This window comes from Chenopodium album, chromosome 3 (assembly GCF_948465745.1).
Source record: "Chenopodium album chromosome 3, dcCheAlbu1.1, whole genome shotgun sequence".
Classification (NCBI taxonomy): Eukaryota; Viridiplantae; Streptophyta; class Magnoliopsida; order Caryophyllales; family Amaranthaceae; genus Chenopodium; species Chenopodium album.
The window spans coordinates 52,038,031-52,060,666 of NC_137836.1; the positions used below are offsets into that span (position 1 = coordinate 52,038,031).

Sequence of the window (22,636 nt, forward strand, 5' to 3'; positions counted from 1 at the left end):
AGAAAAACTCGCTTCCATGGTTTGGTGAATTCAACATTCTTGGATGTACTGTTTGTTGCACAGAGCGTTCAATCAGGTAGATGGAGCATGAATTCCGAGAGGGTTATGTCCATATGTAGAACACATATGGGTTCCAGAAAAGTGAGAAAAACTCAATCAGGAAGTAGGGTCGAGCAAACAGTGCTAAAAACAGGTCAAAATTAGAACGCATATTTCTGGCTCGGTATTGGAAGAACTTGGCGCCAGCGAACAGAGGCCGGCGTCAAAAATTTGGCTTTGGCGCCTGACGAAAGAAGTTGTCGCCTGGCGCCAGAGTCAAATTAGTGGTGCTAAACTCTGTTTTCTGACGCTAGTTCCTACATGCCTCAGCAGCTCTCTGTGCTCGATAAAATTTTCCAGTTTCGCGCATCATTATTTCGATCCTAGTTGTGAAAGATATTCCTCAAATTTCCTAAGTGTTAAAATCCTGTGTTTTAACTCATTACGGATGGTCTTTCCAATGAGATATTTTTTATGCATATGACAATAATGTGAATCAAAATTACGCACATGAAATACTTAGAACTTTTCGAGTCTCATCCACTCATTCTAAATCATTGCCGAAATAAATTTCAGGAATTAAAATAGAAATCCTCCCCGGTGGAGTCGCCAAAAACTATAGGGAATATTTCAAGCATTATCCCAAACTTGAACCCCACTGTGATCATACACTTAAGCATGGTGGCGTCCAAAGGGAAAGAAGATAGAGCAAAAGAGTCGCCAACAATTTTTATAAACTTGTAAACCATTCACAGGGTGAAGGTTACACCCCTTAACGATCCAAGAGATCGTCAACTCCAATAGGTCTGGAACCATGACTGGTAGTTCGGGGATGAAAGTACAAATCCAACCTAAAAAAGATTGAACCTTCCCTAATCATAGGCCTCTACTTTATTCTGATCGTATTCATGTGCGCTTTCTAACTAACATGCAATCAATAGGTTTACCCCTAACCCTATTTATCTATGTTGGTTGAATATTAATGCACAAACAAACTATTATTGACGATCACTTGAATTATAATTAAATTAACCCTAACAAGATTATTAATTATCTTATTAACAATGATTAAAAGTACCAATTCCCTTTAAACATGCATTAAAGGTATGATCAAGCAATAACAATAAATATCAAGCAACATAATAATAATCAAAATAATCAAAATCATAATAATAATCATCATAATAATAATTATAATCATAACAATCATAATTAAAAATAATCATCATAACAATAATTATAACAATTATAATCATAAATCATAAAAATAATCATAATAATGTTAGAGCATAATAATAGAAAGATCCTAGGCATGATACTAACAAGATTAATAAAAAACCCTAGCATGTCACTAAACATTAAAAATCAAATATATAGTCCTAACATGATACTAACATGAATATTAGGAAAGAAAATAGGAAACATCGCAAGAATCATAATTGATTTAAGAAACTTATTCTTTACCCTAGACATGATATTAGGAAGATCAAAACACCCTAACATGACATTAGGAATCATAATAAGAACCTAAACATGATTTCTAATCATAATAGGAAAATTTACTTCTAATACTCCAAAATTTGCCCGGTTCTCCCAAAACACACCAACCTTTTAATTATTCCAGATTACACCAACCTTTATCCCCCATCTTCCCATATTACACCTAGGTAACAGGCAACCGGCTACGGAAGTCAACACCTTTTATTTTGAGGTCTGTTGACTTTTACACGGGTCATTTCCCTCTCAAAATTTAACTCCCTCATAAATTCCCAACCACTTGTGTCAATCACCATTAATGACTGAGCTTGCCGACCTCACTCTGCATTAAAATTTAATATGCTCCCTCCTATTTACTGAATAATTGCGTAGGTCTCCCTCCTCCATTTACTGGTCTGAATTGCTTCACCTACATTTGTACCTGGTAAAATCAGCGAGGATTTTTCACAGCGAGGAATTGGTGGTCCTGCAATCCAAGGTGTACGCTTGGAGGTATGTGCCCTAAAAACCTTGCGTTTTTTGGTTAATTTGATATTAACTGCTCTGAATTGTCTATTTCCGTCTATTTTTGGCTTGTTAATGTGTAATTTAAATGAATTTGATTTTTGGGATTAACATGTGTAGTTGAATTCTTTACTGCATGTTTTCCTTTTTTTTTGGTATATTGATGTAATTCAATTGGTGAAATGTGAAAATGAAAGGGAAAATTTGTGTATGTTATTGGAATCCTATGTTATTTGGCTGAAATTTGTTTGCTTTCTTTGCTTTATTGTTTGAAATGGTTAGATGGAAGACCCTTTTGCTGCTATTACTCTGAAATACTGGTATGGTGGGACTTTTAAATCTGTTGCAAATGGGGAGTTGGTTTATTTAGGTGGGAAAGGGCGGACATTTAACATTGACCCTGATATGTTGTGTTGGTGGTGGTTAAAGGATTTTGCAAAGATGTGTGATGGTGTTGGGAACATAGAGTTTCTGTATTACTTAGTTCCTGGTCATACTTTGGTGAATGGTTTGAGGAAGGTTTATTTAGATGTTGAGGTGTTGGATTTACAGAAATTATGTAAGCAATATAGGTGTATTGAAGTGTATGTGTGTGGTGGTGTTGAAATTTCAAACTTGTATCCTTCTAACCAACCAATTCAACAAACAAATTGTCAACCTTTGGAAAGTGAAGTTCTAACTAAGAAACTTCAAATAAAGAGGGGCCCACATAATACTTTATTAAAACCACATGCATCCAACCAGAAAGATGCTTCTGCATCTGAAGGTGTGACTGGTACTTCTTCCACAGTCACACAACAACAAAACACAACCCATCATAGCCCTAAAAGGAAACCAAAGCAGAAAAAAACCATAAAAGTACCCACCTCACCTCTAGATCCAACCTCCCAAAACCTTGTTCCTTTCACTTCCTTTAACTCTGAAATTATCCCTATTCCAAATCTAGATCACTCAAATCCACAGATTCAAACTGAAGAGGATGCATTGGACTGGGATACACTGTTAAACTACAGTGACAGTGGTGAGGATTCAGATCCACCATATTGTCTTGAAACTGATTAGGGGAAAGGGATTGTGGTGGAGGGTGGGGAAAGGGATGACTCTGACAGAAGCTCAGAACCAGATGATGACTTAGAAGGAGGTGAATATGATGATGAGGGTGGAGAAGACCAGTGGAATGAGGAGCTTAATCAAGATGATTATGATGGATTTGTATCAGATGTAGAGGATGATGAGTATCAAACTGCAAAAGAGAGAGTCAAGAGATGTACTGCCAAGTTGGTGCAGATAGCAGAACAGCTCCAACTAGAAGCAGCAGAAGGAAAGCTACAGAGTCAGCAAAGTGAGAAACAAACAGATGGTTGAATTAAGTCTACAGATGGGGGTTATGAGAGTGAATATGATGGGAGTGAGGATGATTTGAATACTCCACCAGGAAGGAGAGAAGGAGAAGGTCTGGGATTCTTGTAAGTAGTGACACTGATTTTAGTCTGTTCAATTGAAAAGTAGGGCAAAGGTTTTCTTAAAGAGAAGCTTTTAGAGATGGAGTTGCAAAATATGCAATTCTTCAAGGTAGGAATTTGACTTTTGAGATTAGTGATTTGAAAAAGAATCAAAGATTAGGAGTTAGGTGTGTGGAGGGTTGTGGTTTTTATGTGTATGGTAGCTGGGATTCAAAGAGAGCTACATTTGTGGTGAGAAGAGTTGACAGTGAACATACATGTTACAGAAACATGAAAAAAATAGGCAAATGAAGTCAACCTGGGTGGCTAAACAATTTCTGGAGGTGTTTAAGAATAGACCTCACTGGCCAGCCAAGGAGATTGTTGAGACTGTGAAGAGGGCATTTAAAGTTGTGATTAGGAGATCATTTGCTTACAAGGTGAAATATGCAGCCCATAAGCTGCTTCATGGGTCCATGTATGAACATTACAATAAGTTGGGAGGATACATAGCTGCTTTGAAGGCAACCAGACCAGGGAGTAGTTTTGACCTTGTCACTGTGACAACCTTGACTAAGCAGCCACATAATCCAGTGTTTCAAAGGCTCTTTACATGTTTTGAAGGGTTACAGAATGGTTGGAAAGTTGGCTATAGAAAGGTCAATGTGTGGATGGCTGTTTCTTGAAGACATTTTTGGGAGGCCAACTTCTGAGTGCTGTGGGAAGAGATGGGAACGACCAGATGTATCCCATAGCTTGGGCAGTGGCAGAAGGAGAAAATTTGATGCCCTGGGAATGGTTCTTTCTGAATTTGCAAAGATGCCTTGAGCTGGGAGAAGGTGAAGGTATATGCATTATTTCTGATGAGGACATGGTAATTTTAGTCTTTATTTCTCTTTTTTTTACACTTTTAATAATTTTCCTTTATATGGTGTTAAAAATTGATTATGATTTTGGTCAGCGTTTGTTGTTCCAGGCAATTTTGAATGCTGTCAAAACTGTACTCCCTAAAGCAGAGAAGAGACATTGTGCTAGGCATGTGTTTTCTCATTGGCACAAAACACATAAGGGAGATGAGTTGAAGTTGCAATTTTGGACAATTACTACGTCCTACAACATTGCAGATTACAAGGAGGGATTAGAAAAACTTGAGCTGATGGATGCACAGGCTGCAACTTCTTTTAAGAGTTACAACCCTCAGTTATTCTGCAGGGCATTCCTTGACACTTTTGTGAATAGTGATGCCATTACAAGCAATATGGCAGAGACCTTCAACGGTTACATCATCAATGCCAGAACAAAACACTTGATCTACATGCTTAAGGAGATCAGAACAGCCCTTATGCAAAGGCTAGTTGTAAAGAGAATGGAAATGCAGAAGTGCAAGGGAGTTTTATGCCAAAAGATTCAGCAAAAGCTAGACAAAGAGAAGTCTAAGGCTGCCTATTGTGATGTTGCCCCTTCATCAGAAACTCTGTTCAATGTGAACTACAAATTGGAGCAGCTAGTGGTCAATCTAGAAGCCAAGACCTGTACATGCAGGAAGTGGGACATGGTGGGTGTACCATGTTGTCATGCTGTGGCATGCATATTTTTCTTGCATCAAGAGGCAGAGGCTTATGTTGACAGCTGCTATAGGAGGGAGGTTTACTTGCAGGCATATGCAGGTGGACTCTTCAATCTCATTTTTATCTCGTTTTTTTTTGTTATTTTTTTTTCCTGCCCTTCCATATCCCTCTTTTAATGTCTTATGACATGTGCAGGTTCCATACCACCTTGTGAGGGGGAGAGACACTGGCCTACAGTGAGTTGGAGTGTTGATCCTCCCCCTATCAAGATAGGTCCTTGTAGACCTAGGAAAAATAGGATCAAAGATCCATCAGAACATCCTAAAAAGCCTAGAACCTTGACTAGGGTTGGCATGGAAATGACTTGCAGTGTTTGCAAGGTGAAGGGCCACAATAAAAGGAGGTGTCCAAACAAGGACACAGCTGTTCCAACTGAACCAGCCCCTAACAAACCAAAGGGAAGGCCTAGGAATGATGCCCATGCACCTCAGTCTGCACCTAACCCACCAACATATCCTACCACCTTGGGAGCAGCACCTGCAACTTCTTCTTCCACTGTGCAGCAGCCATCAGCTCATCTTAGTGCTACTGCACAACCAACCCAACTGGGAAAAGGTGGCAGGATGATAAGAGGTGGGAGAGGTTCTAGGGGAGGGAGAGGCTCTATAGGAGGGAGAGGTTCAAGAGGAGGGAGAGGCTCTAGGACAGGCTCAAGCCAAGTTGGTGATGGAAGGGGCAGAGGAAGGCTACCTCATGGAGTTGGTGTCATAATTGGAGCTGATGGAGGTGCTTACACTCCAGTAAGTTCTTGTTTTTTTTTTCAAATATTTTTTTTAACCATAACTTGATGCGTCATGCTTCTCTAACCATAACTTGATGTGCCATGCTTGCCTACAGCGACTTGGTCAACCTAGCCAATAGGGTCAGTCCAGCAACCATGAGTTTGGGACTCAATCAAGTCAAGTCTGAGAGCATACCAAGTGTTAGGTTAGACATAGATGAATGAAGTTTATTTGGTGCTGTATTTTTAAACTATCATCTTTTGGAAACAATGGTCTAGTTTTATTAGGGTGGAACTGTAATGTTTTGGAACCAATGTCTTTACTTTGATGTACTAGCCTGTATGCACTTATGCTACTTTCTGATACATGCTTTTGTCTATCAAATACATTACTTTCCTACTAATTAAGAACATGAAATAACCAAGCATCAACAAAATACATCATTTCATTCATACTTAATTCCAAGGTTCATACATCATTTATAGATTATTAGATTATTTCCATAATAAGCATGAAATCATACATTGACACATTACACAGCATACTACCTACTCTTACTTCCAAGGTTCATACCATACTACCTACTCTTACTTGCATTACACAGCAACAACAAACACAAAAAAAAAAAAAAAACCATGAAATCACAAATGCCATTGACACATTCTTCTCCATCCTTGCACTCTTCATCAGCTCAATGCGCAATTGGGTAACCTCAGCAGTTAACTTCTTAGTCTCTTCCTGGAGCTTACTCTTTGTCACTTCCAGCTTATTCACTTTCTCTTCAATCAAGCTCTTCTCAAGCTCTAATTCAGAAATTGTTGTATCTTTTTCAAACAATTGAAATCGAAGCTCGTCAGCTATTGCATCACCACCTTCAGCCCACTTGAAGAACTTACAATATGTATCCTACAAATCATAAACACCACCAATTAATGATGTTAATTATCAAAGCCCTAATTCATCTAAAACCCTAATTAATCATAAACACTAATTAATTAATTAATTAATTAATTATACAACAATTCAGTAAGCACAAATTATAATTCCTCTAATTAATCCTTACAGGCCATAGTGGACAACTATGGAATTTCTTTCCCAAATTAGGGCCTTTCTTCACAGTGCGCACAACAGCCTCCCTTCCACAATTGCACCTAATACTTGCCACGAAACCACTATTGGTCGAAGAAGATGAACCAGATCGTTGTTGATGATTTCCCCTTTCCATTACCAAGGCAAGAGTGAAGACAAAAAAGAGGTATCGAATTCAGCAAAGGAACGTTTGAGGGAGGAAGAAGAACAGGGGGGTGGGGTTTTTAATTTTAATTGAACGAATATTGGGACATTATTTTTAAAAGAAAGAATTTTTAAAAAGGGGGGTAACGGTCAGTGCCACGTAGGACAAGAAACCGGCTTAACCTGATAAGTTACCTGCTAGGTGTAATATGGGAAGATGGGGGATAAAGGTTGGTGTAATCTGGAATAATCAAAAGGTTGGTGTGTTTTGGGAGAATCGGGCAAAGGTTGGAGTATTAGAAGTAAATTTTCCATCATAATATCAATTAAACAATTAAAGCACTTACTTGGATGCCTCGTACCTCTTTCTAATAACAAAATACACGTGTTAGTAACTTCAAGGAAAATATAATAAAAAAATTAAATTAAATAATTGAAATAGATATTTGGGACCAAACCCTCAGAAAAAAAACCTTTCACGTCTAGAGCGAAGGCAACTTCGAACTTGGCTAGGTGTGTCTAGTGCTAATGTATGAGGAATTGTGTTTGTAAAAAGTTTGGTTTAGAAAGAGGGAGAGAATCAAGAAATTCTTGATGAGATTTGGTGATTGAAAAGGGGGAGATATGGCCTCTATTTATAGAGAAAAAAGAGGGTCGAAGAATAAGAAAAGAATCCCAATTCGAATCCAAATAAAACTCGATGGACATCAGTTTTTGCGGATTTTGTTTTTATCATATCTTTTGATCTAGAAGTCCAAAAAAAGCATATGATATGTCGTTGGAAATCTCGTGAAGTCTACTTTACAACCCAATTAGAATCAGATTAAAATCCTTTGTAGATAAAAATATATGGCCGAAATAGTGGAACCGTTTCAGTTTTGGATAGAGTTTCATATCTCATTCATATCTTTTTCGTTAAAACTCGGATTTAATATTATAATATATCATTGATAAGATAATTTCAAGATCTATCCAACCATATAAAATTTGGATAAACATTATGAGGCACAAAAATAAAATCTGACTGTCTTTGAACATCTTTAAACTCGAATAGAATTAGGATTATAAAAAAAAGGAAAGTCTTTATAAAAGGAAAGTTTTATTTTACTCAAATTCTTTAATCTTATCTTTTCAAAAAGGATAATTAATATATTTTAGAAACTTATTGAAGCTTCTAATTAATCCTAATTAGTTTAGGAATAGGATTAGACCTTTGGACCCTCCACATGATCATTGGGTTGTAGGTAAAATCTGGTTTGGGCCTAGTTTAGTATTTTGGCCATAATTTCTTCATTATTCATCGAAATTGGGCTTATAATATATCGTTGGAAAGGTCTTTTCAAACCCCATCCAACTACACCATTATTGGACCCATAACATGGACCAAACTAAACAAGAATGACGTTTTTCAAAAATAGGGTAAGAAATGAAATATTTTCAAAAACAGAAAGAAAAGATATTTTAATAAAAACATCCTCATCACTAGACTTTTCACACTTTTGCTTTGTTCGATAATCAAATGACATGAAAGGTATTCATAACTAGGTTTGGTTTTGCGGAGACACATTTGGGTGTCTACACCTACCCTTAAGGGAACATCCTCTACCATGCCTCTTGAGATCATAATTGATCTATCGGCTAATTGCAAGGTAATGTTGGTAGGTAAAAGTTCTCCCTTCTCTAGTCTTTGATATACCGAGTATGGCATAATTCTAACACTAGCTCCTAAGTCACACAAGGCATTATCAATTTGCATTTTATAAATAGCACAAGGGATAGAAAAGTTTCTGGGATCCTTCAACTTGGGTGGGATTTTGTTCATTATAAATGCACTACAATTCTCGGTCAAGTTAACCGTTTTCGCCACCTCACATGTTCTTTTTCCACTCAAAATCTCCTTAAGGAACTTTGCATAATTTGGCATTTGTTCAATCACATCGGTAAAAGGAAGAGTAAGATGAATTTGTCTAAGCATCTCTATAAATTTCCCAAATTCCTCGTCTAACTTGTGCCTATTAAACTTTTGGGGTAAGGTACCTTAGGCTTGTAAACTTCTCTTTCTCTCTCTTTCATCTTCTCAACTTGTTCCTTATTGACTTCCTCAACTAGAGTATTCTCATCTCACTCATTCTCAATTTGACCATTGCTAGGACTATCTTTAACATTACTCTTCTTAGAGATTTCACTCTTAAGGACCTTACCACTTCTAGTCACAATCGCATTCATAGGGCTCTTAGGATATAAGATTGGTGAATCAAAAGAAGAAAGATTTGTAAATTCCTTAAACTTACAAGCCAATTGAGAAATTTGGGTCTCCAACCCCTTATGGCAAGTTAACATGTCGTTGAATTTCTCATTGCTTAAGGTCATGTAGGTGTCCCACAATTTGGCTTGCTTCTTTATTACACCTTCCAAGAAACTCCTAGAGGAAAATTATTGATCATAATCATACAAATTATCACTATGCTCTTGGGTATTCAGAATAAATATAAGTGGGGCAACTCTTTGAACATTCGATTGGAAATTTCCCCTACTTTGATTTTTCCAATTACCTCTACATTGATTTTGGCTACAATCGTGATTATGGTTACCATAACCTTGGTTGTATTCCCCATATCCTTGGCCATGACTTTGACCATTATAATATGGTTGTTACAGCTACCACAATTCCCTTAGATTCCATGGTTTATAACCGCCATTTTTGTTATAATTATCACAATTCATTTGGTTGTGATACTTCCTACTTCCAACATTCCTTTGACCATCAAATCTAGGTCCAACATTGTTATTAGCAACTAAGTTCAAATGTTCATTCTCACTCCCAACATATTCATTACAAGGAACATCAGGGAAAATAGAAGCATTATGGTCATTCATTCCACATAAATCACAAAACCAACATTCTCTAATCATGCAACAAGAAGAAGGAAGAGAGTTAGAGGAAGAAGAAGTACCTCTCCCCTTAGTTTGGGAGGGAAGAATTGGTGCTTGTGAGGTCGCGCTCTCGAGCTTATACTTGATAGAAACTACCTCCTTCCCTAAATCCGAAATTTGAGTCGACAAATTGTTGATAGCATTGAGTTATTCCATTGAGCATCCCATTGTACTACTCTTGTTTATCGACTCCTTCTCACCATCTTGCCATTCCATGTAGTTTCTAACTACATCCTCAATGATACCTACAACCTCTTCCTCGGTCTTATTCATGATTGGGCCTCCGACTCCGGCATCAAGACTTGCCCTCCCTTGAGGACTCAAACCGCCATAAAAAATTTCAATGATTAGGTAAGTGGGGATACCATGGTGAGGAAACTCACGTTGATACTCTTTGTATCTCTCCCATGCTTCATAAAAGCTTTCACTAGATTTTTGCTTGAAACCTTGAATCAAAGCTCTTGCCTCCGTCGTTTTCTTTTGAGGGAAGAAACGGGAAAGGAATAAAATAGCTTAAGCCTTATGAATTCTTGAGCAACCCCGTTCACCTTAATTGTGTTGCAATATTTCTCGAATTCCTTAAGATGTTTTAGGGGGCTCTCATTCACTCCTCCGCTATATTGCCGTCTTTCAATCAAAGTTATCATTACCGGTTTGATTTCAAAGTCACTATCCGGGATCAATAATGGAGCAATCCCGCTCTCATACTTGTATGCACCCGGAGTACCCAATTCCTTCAATGTGACCCTTGGGATATCTCCCATGTTAACTTGCACACACAAACTCAAAGGAAAATATTAGTAACGTAACACGGCTACAAATGTAGCTAAATGAGAAAAATCTTTTTGTATTTTCGAATTTTAGTGAAATAGACTCAACAACAATAGCAAACAACTACGCCACTCCCCGGCAACGGTGCCATGTTTTTATATAGGGCGGAGACAAGGTTGTTGAAAACTAATCTACCCTCAATAAAAACAAAATTTGTAATCTCTCAACACACCCCTATACCAAGCATAGGGTAAGTCGAGGGTCGAACCACTAGGAATGGGAGATGAATGCTAATGTCAAAGCTAAGCTATTTCGAAGCATTGAAGTGAGGTGTGTCTATTCTAACAATCAAACAATCAAAATGAAATCAAATGTATCAAGCCCTAGGGTATGGATCCACATTAACTCGTAATTAATTCAACTAATTGGGATTGAAGATGACTAAGTCGAGTGTTGCAAGGGAAAATCATTTAAGCAATCAAGAGAGTATGGTAGGCTAATCTCCTAGAGGTCAAACTAGCGCCAACTACGAGAGACTCTAGCTAGGAAACTTGCAAACCTACTCAATCGACAAATGTAAGCCACAAATCAATTTTTCGTATCAATGTGAACTTACAATGCAATCTAGTGTGAGAAACTAGGTTGATCACTCCTAAATTAAACACACACATGCACATAATCAATTAACCAATTTTAATCACAACATCAACTCCATCAATTTCCCCCAATTAGCATAAATCAATTTCTCATATATGCTTCACCATTTCCCTAGCAAGAAAACTACTCACTATTCATGGAAATCAATATCAAAACTAATTTAAACGACAAGTTCATCATCATCATATTAATCAAGAATAAACCAATTCAAAAATCAATCAACTTGAACAATTAACAAAGAAATTGAGATCAAAACTAAGATTGCATTAAAGTAAATAAATCCTTACAAACTTGCTTCAATTCAATGGAGAAAATAATTGGAATCATCAATCTTCAATCGTCAATCAATAACTTCTTTTTCAACAAACTAGAGTTCTCTATCTAAAAATCTAACCTAATTCTATTCTAATTTCTGAAAATTTGAACTCTCTCTCAAAATAGAAATAAAATCTATATATAGTAAAACTAACTAAGAGAAATTAGTTAGATCGTCCCCAAATAAACCCGTACAGGCGCGGCCAACTATAAGGGAGAGCGCGACCGCGCAAATCTAGGTACGGAACATAGACCCATACAGACGCGCCCGCGCTTGGGAACAGGGAAGCCCTCTTCCCTATCATGCCGATGCTCCTCGTGCGCTCCACTTAATTCTCTTGATAAACACGGGACCTTAATATTTCTAAACTCCATATTTGTGGGTTCAACACGAGAAATCATGCCCACACGGCTTGAATGCACAGCTTAAGGACTTTAGGAACTTGCACTTCTCCATGCTTGAGCTTCAAATGGAGAACATTAGACATCCAAATCAATTCCAAACTTGGGAAGAGGCCTCAGGAAATTCGGATAACGACCTTAACCTGAAAAATAAAGGAAAACAAGCAAATAAAAGAGAAAATAAAAAAATAAACCAAGAAATGCATATAGAAAGAAATCCAACTAAGAAAATGCAAACTAAAAGAAATAAGGTTTAAAATTAAGGAAAAGCTAAGTAAAAGAGCTATAGAATAACATGAAATTCACCCTAAAAAGAACCAAATGAGTGCCATTAATGACACTCATCAGTACCATATCTTCATGTTAAGTAATTGTTTGTTATTTTCCTTGTATGCTTGATTGTTCCTCGGCTGCGCTATTAATGATATTAGGCTTAGAGGTACGCTTGTTGTAATTTTGTATGTACACTAAGAATTATTCATGGTAATCTTGAGTTGAGCTATACATGTATTATGAACGACCAAGCGACCCAAGATTATCTTGAGTTCTCTCCCTGGCCCTTCATCTTATGACTTTTCTAAGATGTGGTCGGGGGAGTACTTGTAACAAATGTGATTGGTAGTAGTGTCGATACATCTATTCCTTTGGGTGTGCTTTTTCCTTGTGTGTCATCCCCACCTCCTGAGCATGATTTAGGCTTTGATTATTATTTGCCTCCTTCCCCTAAAGAATTTTCCCTTGTACGTAAACCGACTTCTAGGGGTTCTTTGAATGGATTGCTTGTTGACAGTGTGGTGACCATGTCAAGTGAGGATGATACATCTACTTCTTCTCTTGGGGCTTCAGTTCCCTTTAAACCACCTGCTAGGAGGATTAGCCCCTCAATGTGCCATCCCTTCCCCGCTTGGCTTAGATCTTTGTTAAAGTGGACTAGACATTTGCAAACAGAATACCATGTTAAGGAGCCTTTTCGTATTTCTTCTCCTAGGGGTGATAGTACTTGTAGACACCCAAATGTGTCTTCCCAAAACCAAACCTAGTGATGAATACCTTTCATGTCATTTGATTATCGAACGAGGCAATAGTGTGAAAAGTCTAGTGATGTGGTTGTTTTATTAAAATATATCTTCTTTCTGTTTTTGAAAATATTTCTTTCTTACCCTATTTATGAAAAACATGCATTCCATTTTAGTTTGGTCCATGATATGGGTCCAATAATAGTGTAGTTGGATGGGGCTTGAAAAGACCTTTCCAAAGATATATTATAAGCCTAATTCTGATGAATAATGAGGAAGTTTTGGCCAAAATACTAAACTGGGCTCGAACAGGATCTTACCTACGGCCCAATGATCATGTGGAGGGTCCAAAGGTCTAATCCTATTCCTAAACTCATTAAATCAAGCTTCTACAAGTTTCTAAAAAATCTTTATTATCCTTTTTGTAAAGATAAGATTAAAGAATTTGAGTTAAATAAAAACTTTCCTTTTATAAAAACTTTCCTTTTATAAAAACTTTCTTTTTTTTAATCATAATTCTATTCGAATTTAAGAATGTTCAAAGACAGTCAGATATTATTTTCGGGCCTCATAATTTTTATCCAAATATTATATGGTTGGATAAATATTGAAATTATCTTTCCAATGATATATTATAATATTAATTCCAAGCTATAATGAAAAAGATATGAAAAAAATACAAAACTCTATCTAAAACTGACACCCTTCCCCTATTTCAGCCATGTCTTTTGATAAAAAAAGTTTTTTAATTTGATTTTAATTGGGTTGAAAAGTAGATTTCAAGAGCTTTCCAACGACACATTATATGACTTATTTGGACTTCTGGATCAAAAGATATGATAAAAACAAAATTCGCAAAAACTGATGTCCATCGAGTTTTATTTCGATTCGAATTCGGATTCTTTTCTTATTCTTCGACCCTCTATTTTCTCTATAAATAGGGGTCATATCTCCCCTTTTTCAAATCACCAACTCTCATCTAGAATTTCTTGGTTCTTTCTCCCTCTTTCTAGCCTAGCCTTTTAGAAACAAAATTCCTCATACATTAGCACTAGACACACCTAGCCAAGTTCGAAGTTGCCTTCGCCCTAGACGTGAAAGGTTTGATATTTCTGAGGGTTTGGTCCCAAATCTCTATTTACATTATTTAATTTAATTATTTGATTTATTATTTTCCTTGAAGTTACTACCGTGTGTATTTTGTTATTAGAAAGAGGTACGAGGAATCCAAGTAAATAATTTAATTGTTTAATTGATATTATGATATTGAAATCATGCTTAGGTTTTTATTCCTATTATCATGTTTAAGATGTTTTATTGCTTCCTAGCAGTATCATGTTTAGGGTGATTTGCTTATATCAATTATGATTTCTATAGTGCTTCCTATTTTCTTTCTTAATATCATATTAGTATTATGTTAGGGTTAAAGCTTTAATCTTTGATGTTTAGTGGCATGCTAGGGTTTGTTATTAATCTTGTTAGTATCATGCCTAGGATCTTGCTATTATTATGCTTTAGCGTAGATATGATTATTTTAATTATGATTATAATTCTTATAATTTTATGATGATTATCATGTTGCTTGATATTTATTATTTATTGTTATTGCTTGATCACACCTTTTATTCATGTTTAAAGGGAACTTGTACTTTTAATCACGCTTAATAAGATAATTAATAATCTTGTTTAGGTTAATATGATTATAATTCAAGTGATCGCCAATAATAGTTTTGTTTGTGCATTAATATTCAACCAACATAGATTAAACAGGTTTAGGGTTAACCTAATGATTGCATTTTAGTTAGAAAGCGCACATGAATACGAGAAGAATAAAGTAGAGGCCTATTATTAGGGCAGTTTCAGTCTCTTTTAGATTGGATTTGTACCTTCATCCCTAAACTTCCAATCTTGGTTCCAGACCTATTGGAGTTAACGATCTCTTGTATCGTTAAGGGGTGTAACCTTCACCCTGTGAACGATTTACAAGTTCCTAAAACTTGTTGGAGACTCTTTTGCTCTAGCTTCCTTCCCTTTGGACGCCACCATGCTTAAGTGTGTGATCACAGTAGGGTTCAAGTTTGGGGTAACGCTTGAAATATTCCCTACAGTTTTTGGCGACTCCACTGGGGAGGATTTCTATTTTAATTCCTGAAATTTATTTCGGCAATGATTTAGAATGAGTGGATAAGACTCGAAAAGTTCTAAGTATTTCATGTGCGTAATTTTGATTAACATTATTGTCATATGCATAAAAAGGTCCTCATTGGAAACACCATCTATAATGAGTCAAAAACATAGGATTTTTACACGTAGGAATTTTGAGGAATATCTTTCACAACTAGGATCGAAATAATGCTACGAAAAACTTAAAAATTTTAAGAACACAGAAAGCTGCTGAGGCATGTAGGAACTGGCGTCTAGAAAACAGAGCCTGCGCCGAAGATATGGCTCTGTCGCCGAGCGACAGGGCTACATCCCGGCGACAGTCCCTTTTGGCTGGCGCTGCGTTCTTCCAATACTAAGCCAGAAATATGCATTCTTTTTTCGACCAGTTCTAGCACTGTTGGCTCGATTCTACTTCCTGATTGAGTTTTTTCTCACTTTTCTAAAACCCATATGTGTTCTACATATGGACATAACCCTCTGGGAATTCATGCTCCATCTACCCGATTGAACGCTCTGAGAAACAAAGGGTACATCCGAGAATGTTGAATTCACCAAACCATGGAAGCGAGTTTAACTCGCGGGGTCCCATCCACACGCGCCAACCCTTCCAAAGGAAAGGCTTCTGCGCGGTGCGTCTGGACTCATAACCATGGACCCTCTTTGACTAACCCATATCCCAAACTTTAGAGAACTAGAGCCGTGGTTAGGTTGCAAACTCATTGCATCATGTTGTGACTACTTGTGCATCTCTTACTTGTGCATACTTATTACGTGACTAAACTAACCGTTTGGTTTGACTTGTGTTTGTAAATAAGTCTCAATAAACTAACCAATGACTAAAGGGATTTTTTTAATTAATTAATTAATTAATTTGAGCTAAAAAAATATACCTTAAATCGAGTCATAATTCCTTTAAGTCAATCCGGAGTTTTATTCTCGTATACTACACAAGCGTCAACTTGTTTTTGTCATAGCTAAAGTTCTAGAAAGATTTACGAGTTGTAAAACCTATGGATCTGTAGCCCCGAGTTTTATCTTTAATTTGGCGTTGGTTTCATCTCAATCAAAGTCACATATCAAAAGTTATGACTAAAATACTACAACCTGTCCAGTTTAGTGCACATACGTGAGGTCTTAACTTAGTCTTTGCTTGAGTCTAGTCACATAGTCTAGCCACATGGTCATGACACAAGTCTTAACATGTCACCTACACTCACTAGTCTTAGCACACACTTTGTATTTGTCACCATGACCATGTCTTAGTTTCATGCATGAGTCGTTTTCCGTCATTCGAGTGGGGGGTCCAATCCATCCCCATTCTCTTCCATGTTGAATACAGCTTGAGTCAAAATAATAAATAATAAAAAACTTATCCCTAATTCCTCTTTCCACAGTACTTTGTCCAGGAGAGAAGGGCGATTAATCAAGGACAACACCTTCATTCAAGTTTAACTTTTTGATAAACCAATCAGTCGGAAGAGAAAAGTTAAGAAGATAATGGCCACTCAAGAAGAATTTAATGAGCTTAAGAAGCAAATGGGAGACGTGACTGAGGTGTTGAAGGCTTTAAACCTCCAAATCAATGATCTTGTGAAACAACAACAAATGGAGCTCATGCAAGAAAGCTTGAGCAAAATATCCAATGACTATAGATTCCAGGGCATTAGCTCACAAGGGATCTTAGTGGATAAGGAGCTTCTTCCGCAGAATTTCATTGCCAATGACATCCCTAAGTTGAAGGCAACATATAATCTTTACTTCCACTTAAGGGTCTTTTAAACTATAATGAACATTAAGGGGATTGATAAGAATATTTTTCACTCTTTATTCTCAATGTCTTTAGAAACCGTTTGTCAACATTGGTTCTTTTCTCTTTATAAAGAAAAAACCTCTACTTGGGATTGAATAAAAAACGCTTTCATTAATAGATATAAATGTAATATTCAAGTCGAAACCGATTATAGAAAACTTTAGATGCTAAGACAAACAGAGAATGAAGGCTTTACTTCTTTCTTTAATAAGTGGAGGGAAACTTCCGATAAGATGATTGAGGTGCCCACTGAAAAAGAGTCTGTAAGGATGTTTATCAGGAACCTCCAAGAGAATTATTCGAAGCATTTAAAATATCAACATAATTTGAATACTTTCAAAGCCGGCTATGAAATCGGTATTGAAATCGAAGATGACCTCGCAAAGCAAAAAACTACTAACAATGGTAACCACAGTGGCGGGAAAGGAAAGAAGAACGACAATCCTTCTTCTTCCAAAAACGCCCACTCTAGTAACAATGTTTGTACCTTTGACAATAACGGTGTCTTAGACATGGATAATGAAGGATCTAAAAAGAAACCCAAAAGAGAATTCGTACCCATTGGAATGACCTATGATGCTGCTTTTGATTGTCTCTATGATCGAGGATTTATCAAACCTATTGGCCTGGCCCTACCGAGGATCCAACACTAGAAAAGCGATCTTCAAGATGGGATCCCAATTCTTATTGAAAGTACCATCAAGGAAATGGTCATACCACCGATGAATGCTACAGATTCAAAAATCCCATTCAAGATCTCATAGAAGCAAACAAGATCCCATTGCTCTAGCTAGCAAGAAGATTGGGTGATGATAAGCACAAGACAAGAGGCGAGCTTCGACAACAAGATTTCATGACCTCTTTTTCTATTTCTTTTTCATTCTTCCTTTCCCCTATAAGTCTAGTATAGGCACCTTTCACTTTCCTTAGATTTATTTTGTAGGATTTTTTCCTTTTTCCTTTTAATAAAATGAGCATTTATTTCCTTGCATGTCATCATTACATTTAAAAAAATTAAAAAGTCGAACTAAGCACAAGGTATATCAATGATTTGAGGCACCTCTTGTAGCCATATCATACCTTTCACCCTTCAAATATACAATCCATTCTTGATAAACCACTTTGAGCCTCGTCTAACGATAGACTTTTCTTTCTTCAACCTACATCTACCTAACCTTGGGATGGGATAGTGTGCAACTTATGCAAATTCTAAATATGAAAGCTTGAGTGATTATACATAGAACTCAAAAATTCAAAAACAAAAAAAAAACAAAAAATATATAAAAGTGTACAAAAGGGCAAGTGTTCCAATGTCTTTGATAAGAACACGTCTCATATTGTGTCTCTTATCGAGTGCTCGGTATCCTGCCTGGGAAACATAAATGCCAAGTGAGTGATAGACCGCATGATCGGGATTGCCCACATTTATATAAAAAGATTCAAATAAAAAAAAGGAAAAATTGCCCGAAATAATCCCACCTTTGGGCCGTCCGCTACAAATAATCCCACCTTTGGATTATTTTTAAATAATCCGACCTTTATACTCTATCCGCTAAAAATGGTCCCAATCGGTCATTTAACTTGTTATACCAAGTTACCTGAAACGTGGCGGGTTGTGGTGGGTCAAAATAAAAAAATTAAAAGTAAAAAAATAAACCTTTAAAAAAATAAAAATAAATAAAAAATAAAAAAAGACCCAGCCGTAGCCCCTGCCGCCACCACTGGGAGGTTGTTGCGCCGGCAACCACTCGTCTTCCGACATCCCATTTCCGACGGTCCGGCGTCCTCCCCTTCCTCACCATGTTTTCCGGCGTCCTCCCCTTCCCATGTCCCTTTCCCATGGTGACTCTAAATCCTCCTCATCTTCGTCTTCATCATCCTTAACATCATCACGCTCATCATCATCATCCTGAACATCATCAGCAACAACAGCAGCACTAACCCTTGCTTCTGCTTCCTCTTTGCCATTCCTCCTCCTCTCCTCCTCTTCCTCATCATCAACCCGATTTCGACCCAATCCCCTTTCCCGTCGATTTCAATTCAACCCAATCCCCTTTCCCGTCGATTTTAATTTCGACCCAATCCCCTTTCCCGTCGATTTCAATTCAACCCAATCCCCTTTCCTCATCATCAACCCGATTTCCACCCCTCCCCTTCCTTCGTCCCATTCCGACCCCCCTTCCCTTCCAAATTAAAGCATCAATTTTGCCCATCAACATCAAATTCGGCCTTCACCATCAATTTCGGCATCACCATTGTTACGGGAATTGTATCGGCTTCACCATCAGTTTAAAGACGACGGACAGGGGTAGGTGGAGGAGCGGCGACCAGCCCGGATTTGGGAGCGGCAAAGGGTTTGTTCCGGGCTGATGTTGGCAGCGTAGAGGTGGCTGAAAATGGTGGTGGTTGTTTGAAGTTTTAATCATTTATTAAAAGATTTAATTAATGTTAATTACTCCAATAATCATGTTTAAAAAAATTAAAATTAAAACTTATTGTTTCAAAAAAAAAAAATTAAAACTTATATTTTGACCAATCACGTATTGACACGTGTAAGTTAAATTTAATTAAGAAAAAAAAAACTTACTCAACCGGTTGCAGGTCACTTGGGACCAATTTGAGCGGATTGAGAGTAAAGGTGGGATTATTTAAAAATAATCCAAAGGTGGGATTATTTTTAGCGGACGGCCCAAAGGTGGGATTATTCCGGGCAATTTTTCCTAAAAAAAATGCAAAAGCAAAAAAAGGAATAGAGAAAAAATATAAACAACAGAGAGTTCAAAAGTGAGAAATCTCAAGCATACCAATATAAAGATTCAAAAGCAAGGTTGCACACCTTAGGGGCTTATCAAGGGTCTTGAGCCTTTATCCCCTTCTTCTTCTTCTATAACCTTTAGTCTGACCACGTTACAACCCTTAAAAGACCTCTTTGAGGTATACACACACTTGTGCGAGGTTCGGCTATAGCTACGTTCGACCTGATTCCTATCGGATACGTAGGCAACCTCACATTGAGGTGCGGCCATAATAAAAATTCATTCACATTCACACACTCACATCATGATCATATCAAAAGATCCCCTATGCTCATCCCTATCTACTTAGAGCTAGACTTGGGGGCTTGATCCCTACATTGTTAGCTTACCTAGTCTAAGAGTCGCCATATTTTGACTCTTCTCAAAATACTTTTCCAACGTTAGCCCTTGCGGCCTAAACTTAGTGTCACTTTCACACACTGCATAGATACATGACCAAATAATCCTTTCCTTAAGAACCCTTTGTCATGAAATCTTAACACAACGTTGAAGCATACTTTGTCATAACAAAATCACTCATCACTCATCATTGCATCACAAAGTATGAAGTGCTTAACCTCTGTGCCTAAGTTACCCAAATACTCTCATCATTGAGGCAAAAATTAAGATAGCCTAGGATGAATTAATCCTTGCACCTTGAGAGATAGTATCAAACAACATTTGACTAAGCTCATTCAACATTCACCATCAAAAACTTCTTCCATTTTTTGTCTTTCTTTTTTGGGATAAAGTCGGTACCCCCCACAAAAAATGACAGAATTTTTTTTATTTTATTGCATTTTTCGAGTCGCACGATCACACTTTAACGCACGCACAAGTCATGAACGTTGAGTCACGTCGTGTCATATCATCTTGAATTTAGTCTAACACATGTGTCAAGCACTTTGAGTCGAGTCATGACAAGTCATATGTGTTAAAGAACATTAAGTCTTAATTGAGCCTTAGGTCAACCCTAAGATACCTTTAAGAGATGAGCAAAGTCCTATGGTCCAAAATATAAATGCAGGTACATTCCAGGGAGCAAGAACATTCCCGGATTTTCTGTTGAAAAGTCGCAAATGAAAACCTGACTCAAGCGTCAGACGACAAGGCTGTCGCCTGGCGACAGAGCGAGAACGCAGCGACAATATGTTCTGGCTAGCACCGATGCAGCGACGAGATGTGTCGTCCTATATTGGATTATGCGAATCTCATACAGCAATTTCGGGTTCCTTGGTACGCTAGTTAGCCCCTATAAGCAAATTGACATGATTAGTAGTCGGCTCGATTACAATCGCAGTTAGTGATTGACCTGACGACGATCGTCTCACTTAGCTTAAGAGCCTAAGCATTGGCTCATTACAAGAACCAAGGCATCTGTTCAAAAGCGCATCACTAATACGACAATTTTTCCAAGATTGGATTTTCATCCCCAACTGACAATATTTCCAAAACTGGATTGTCGTGCATTCTTCATAAACGATAATTTTTCTAAGATTGGATTGTCATCTCTGGCAAAGTTTTCAAGCGTGGATTGTCGTGCTCCTTCTCTGTTTGGAAAATTTTTCCAAAGTTTTGATTGTCAACGCTGGCAAGTTTTCTGACATTGGATAGTCATACACCCAGTTCCCTATGGAAAAATTTCCCAAAGGATTTTCGTAGGTCTCTATTGATCATAAATTTCGGCAAAGGTTCCTCAACGTGGATTGTCATTCATTTCAGTAAGTGGAAAATTTTCCTGAAGTGGATTTTCGATCGACTCTTTTTTGCAAATGTTCCAAGACGCGGATTGTCAATAGTGGCAATATTTTCCTAAAAGGATTGTCGCATAGCGTTGGCAAATTTCCAAGGTGGATTTCTTTCAAGAGTTATATTCCAAGATGTGGATTTTCGATCGTAGCAAGGTTCTTATAACAGATTGTTACGAAGCATTGACAACTTTTCCTAAAAATTGGATTTTGGCAAATTTTCCGTGATACAGATTGTCGCTTCATCGTAGCAACATTTCCAAGGATGGATTGTTACGTGGCATTGACAACTTTCCCTAAATCGGATTGTCATACATCATACAAGAGTCGTGTAGATAACTGTTCTTGAAGAAAAGAGGATTGTCATCACCCAAAGCATCAACAGCAAAATTCAAGCAGCATTAAGGATCAACAGGCGTTGATCTTCAATAATTTTCTTCGGAATATAATCGGAACAACTAAGGATGGCTTTGGGCGGAGCAATCTTCGATCATGTTCCCTGGCTTACGGAAGATGGTCACAAGGCGGTAGAAGATCGTTTCAGGCGAAGCAATCTTCGATTGTATTCTCTAGCTTGCAGAAGACTATCACAACAGAAATTTGAGGCAGTTACAGGCGTAGTAGTCTTCAAGTGGTATCCCCTAGCTTGAGGAAGATCATCAAAGCTCTTTGTTCAGAGACGCGTGGACATTTCTTCCAATCAAAGCTCTTTGTTCAGAGACGCGTGGACATGTATTTCAAGCTCTTTTGCTCAAAGACGTGTGGACATATCAAAAGAGCTCCATTGTTCAGAGACAAGTGAACATCAAAACAGCGAGATGGCGTTCCCTAGCTTGTGGAAGGTTGTCACAACGGCAAATGCAGCAACAAATCGATTACCCCAGAGATGTGTGATCGACGGTGCAAGATACGCGTTTCTTAACTCTCTTATCTGTTTTAACTACTACTAGTTTGTAG

The 22,636-nt window shown here is 37.5% G+C and overlaps 1 protein-coding gene and 1 non-coding gene across 2 annotated transcripts; both read left to right on the forward strand.

The window, feature by feature from the left end:
• Positions 1 to 3,790: 3,790 nt before the first annotated feature.
• On the forward strand, positions 3,791 to 5,971 carry LOC145625107 (uncharacterized). The gene is made up of 5 exons (XM_081678189.1): positions 3,791 to 4,126; positions 4,171 to 4,356; positions 4,459 to 5,149; positions 5,246 to 5,850; positions 5,948 to 5,971. Exons 1-5 carry the CDS (start codon positions 3,791 to 3,793, stop codon positions 5,969 to 5,971), a joined length of 1,842 nt encoding a protein of 613 aa, XP_081534315.1.
• Positions 5,972 to 10,360: 4,389 nt separating this feature from the next.
• On the forward strand, positions 10,361 to 10,466 carry LOC145625696 (small nucleolar RNA R71). The gene has a single exon (XR_014110604.1). It is a non-coding gene; the product is annotated as a small nucleolar RNA R71 (small nucleolar RNA).
• The last annotated feature ends 12,170 nt before the right edge of the window (positions 10,467 to 22,636 follow it).

Coding starts and splice junctions, on each gene's coding strand:
- LOC145625107 (XM_081678189.1), top strand. CDS start 3,791: ATGAAGTCAACCTGGGTGGCTAAACAATTTCTGGAGGTGTTTAAGAAT. Junction 4,357..4,458: donor TTATTTCTGATGAGGACATG/GTAATTTTAGTC, acceptor TTGTTGTTCCAG/GCAATTTTGAATGCTGTCAA. Junction 5,851..5,947: donor ATGGAGGTGCTTACACTCCA/GTAAGTTCTTGT, acceptor GCTTGCCTACAG/CGACTTGGTCAACCTAGCCA.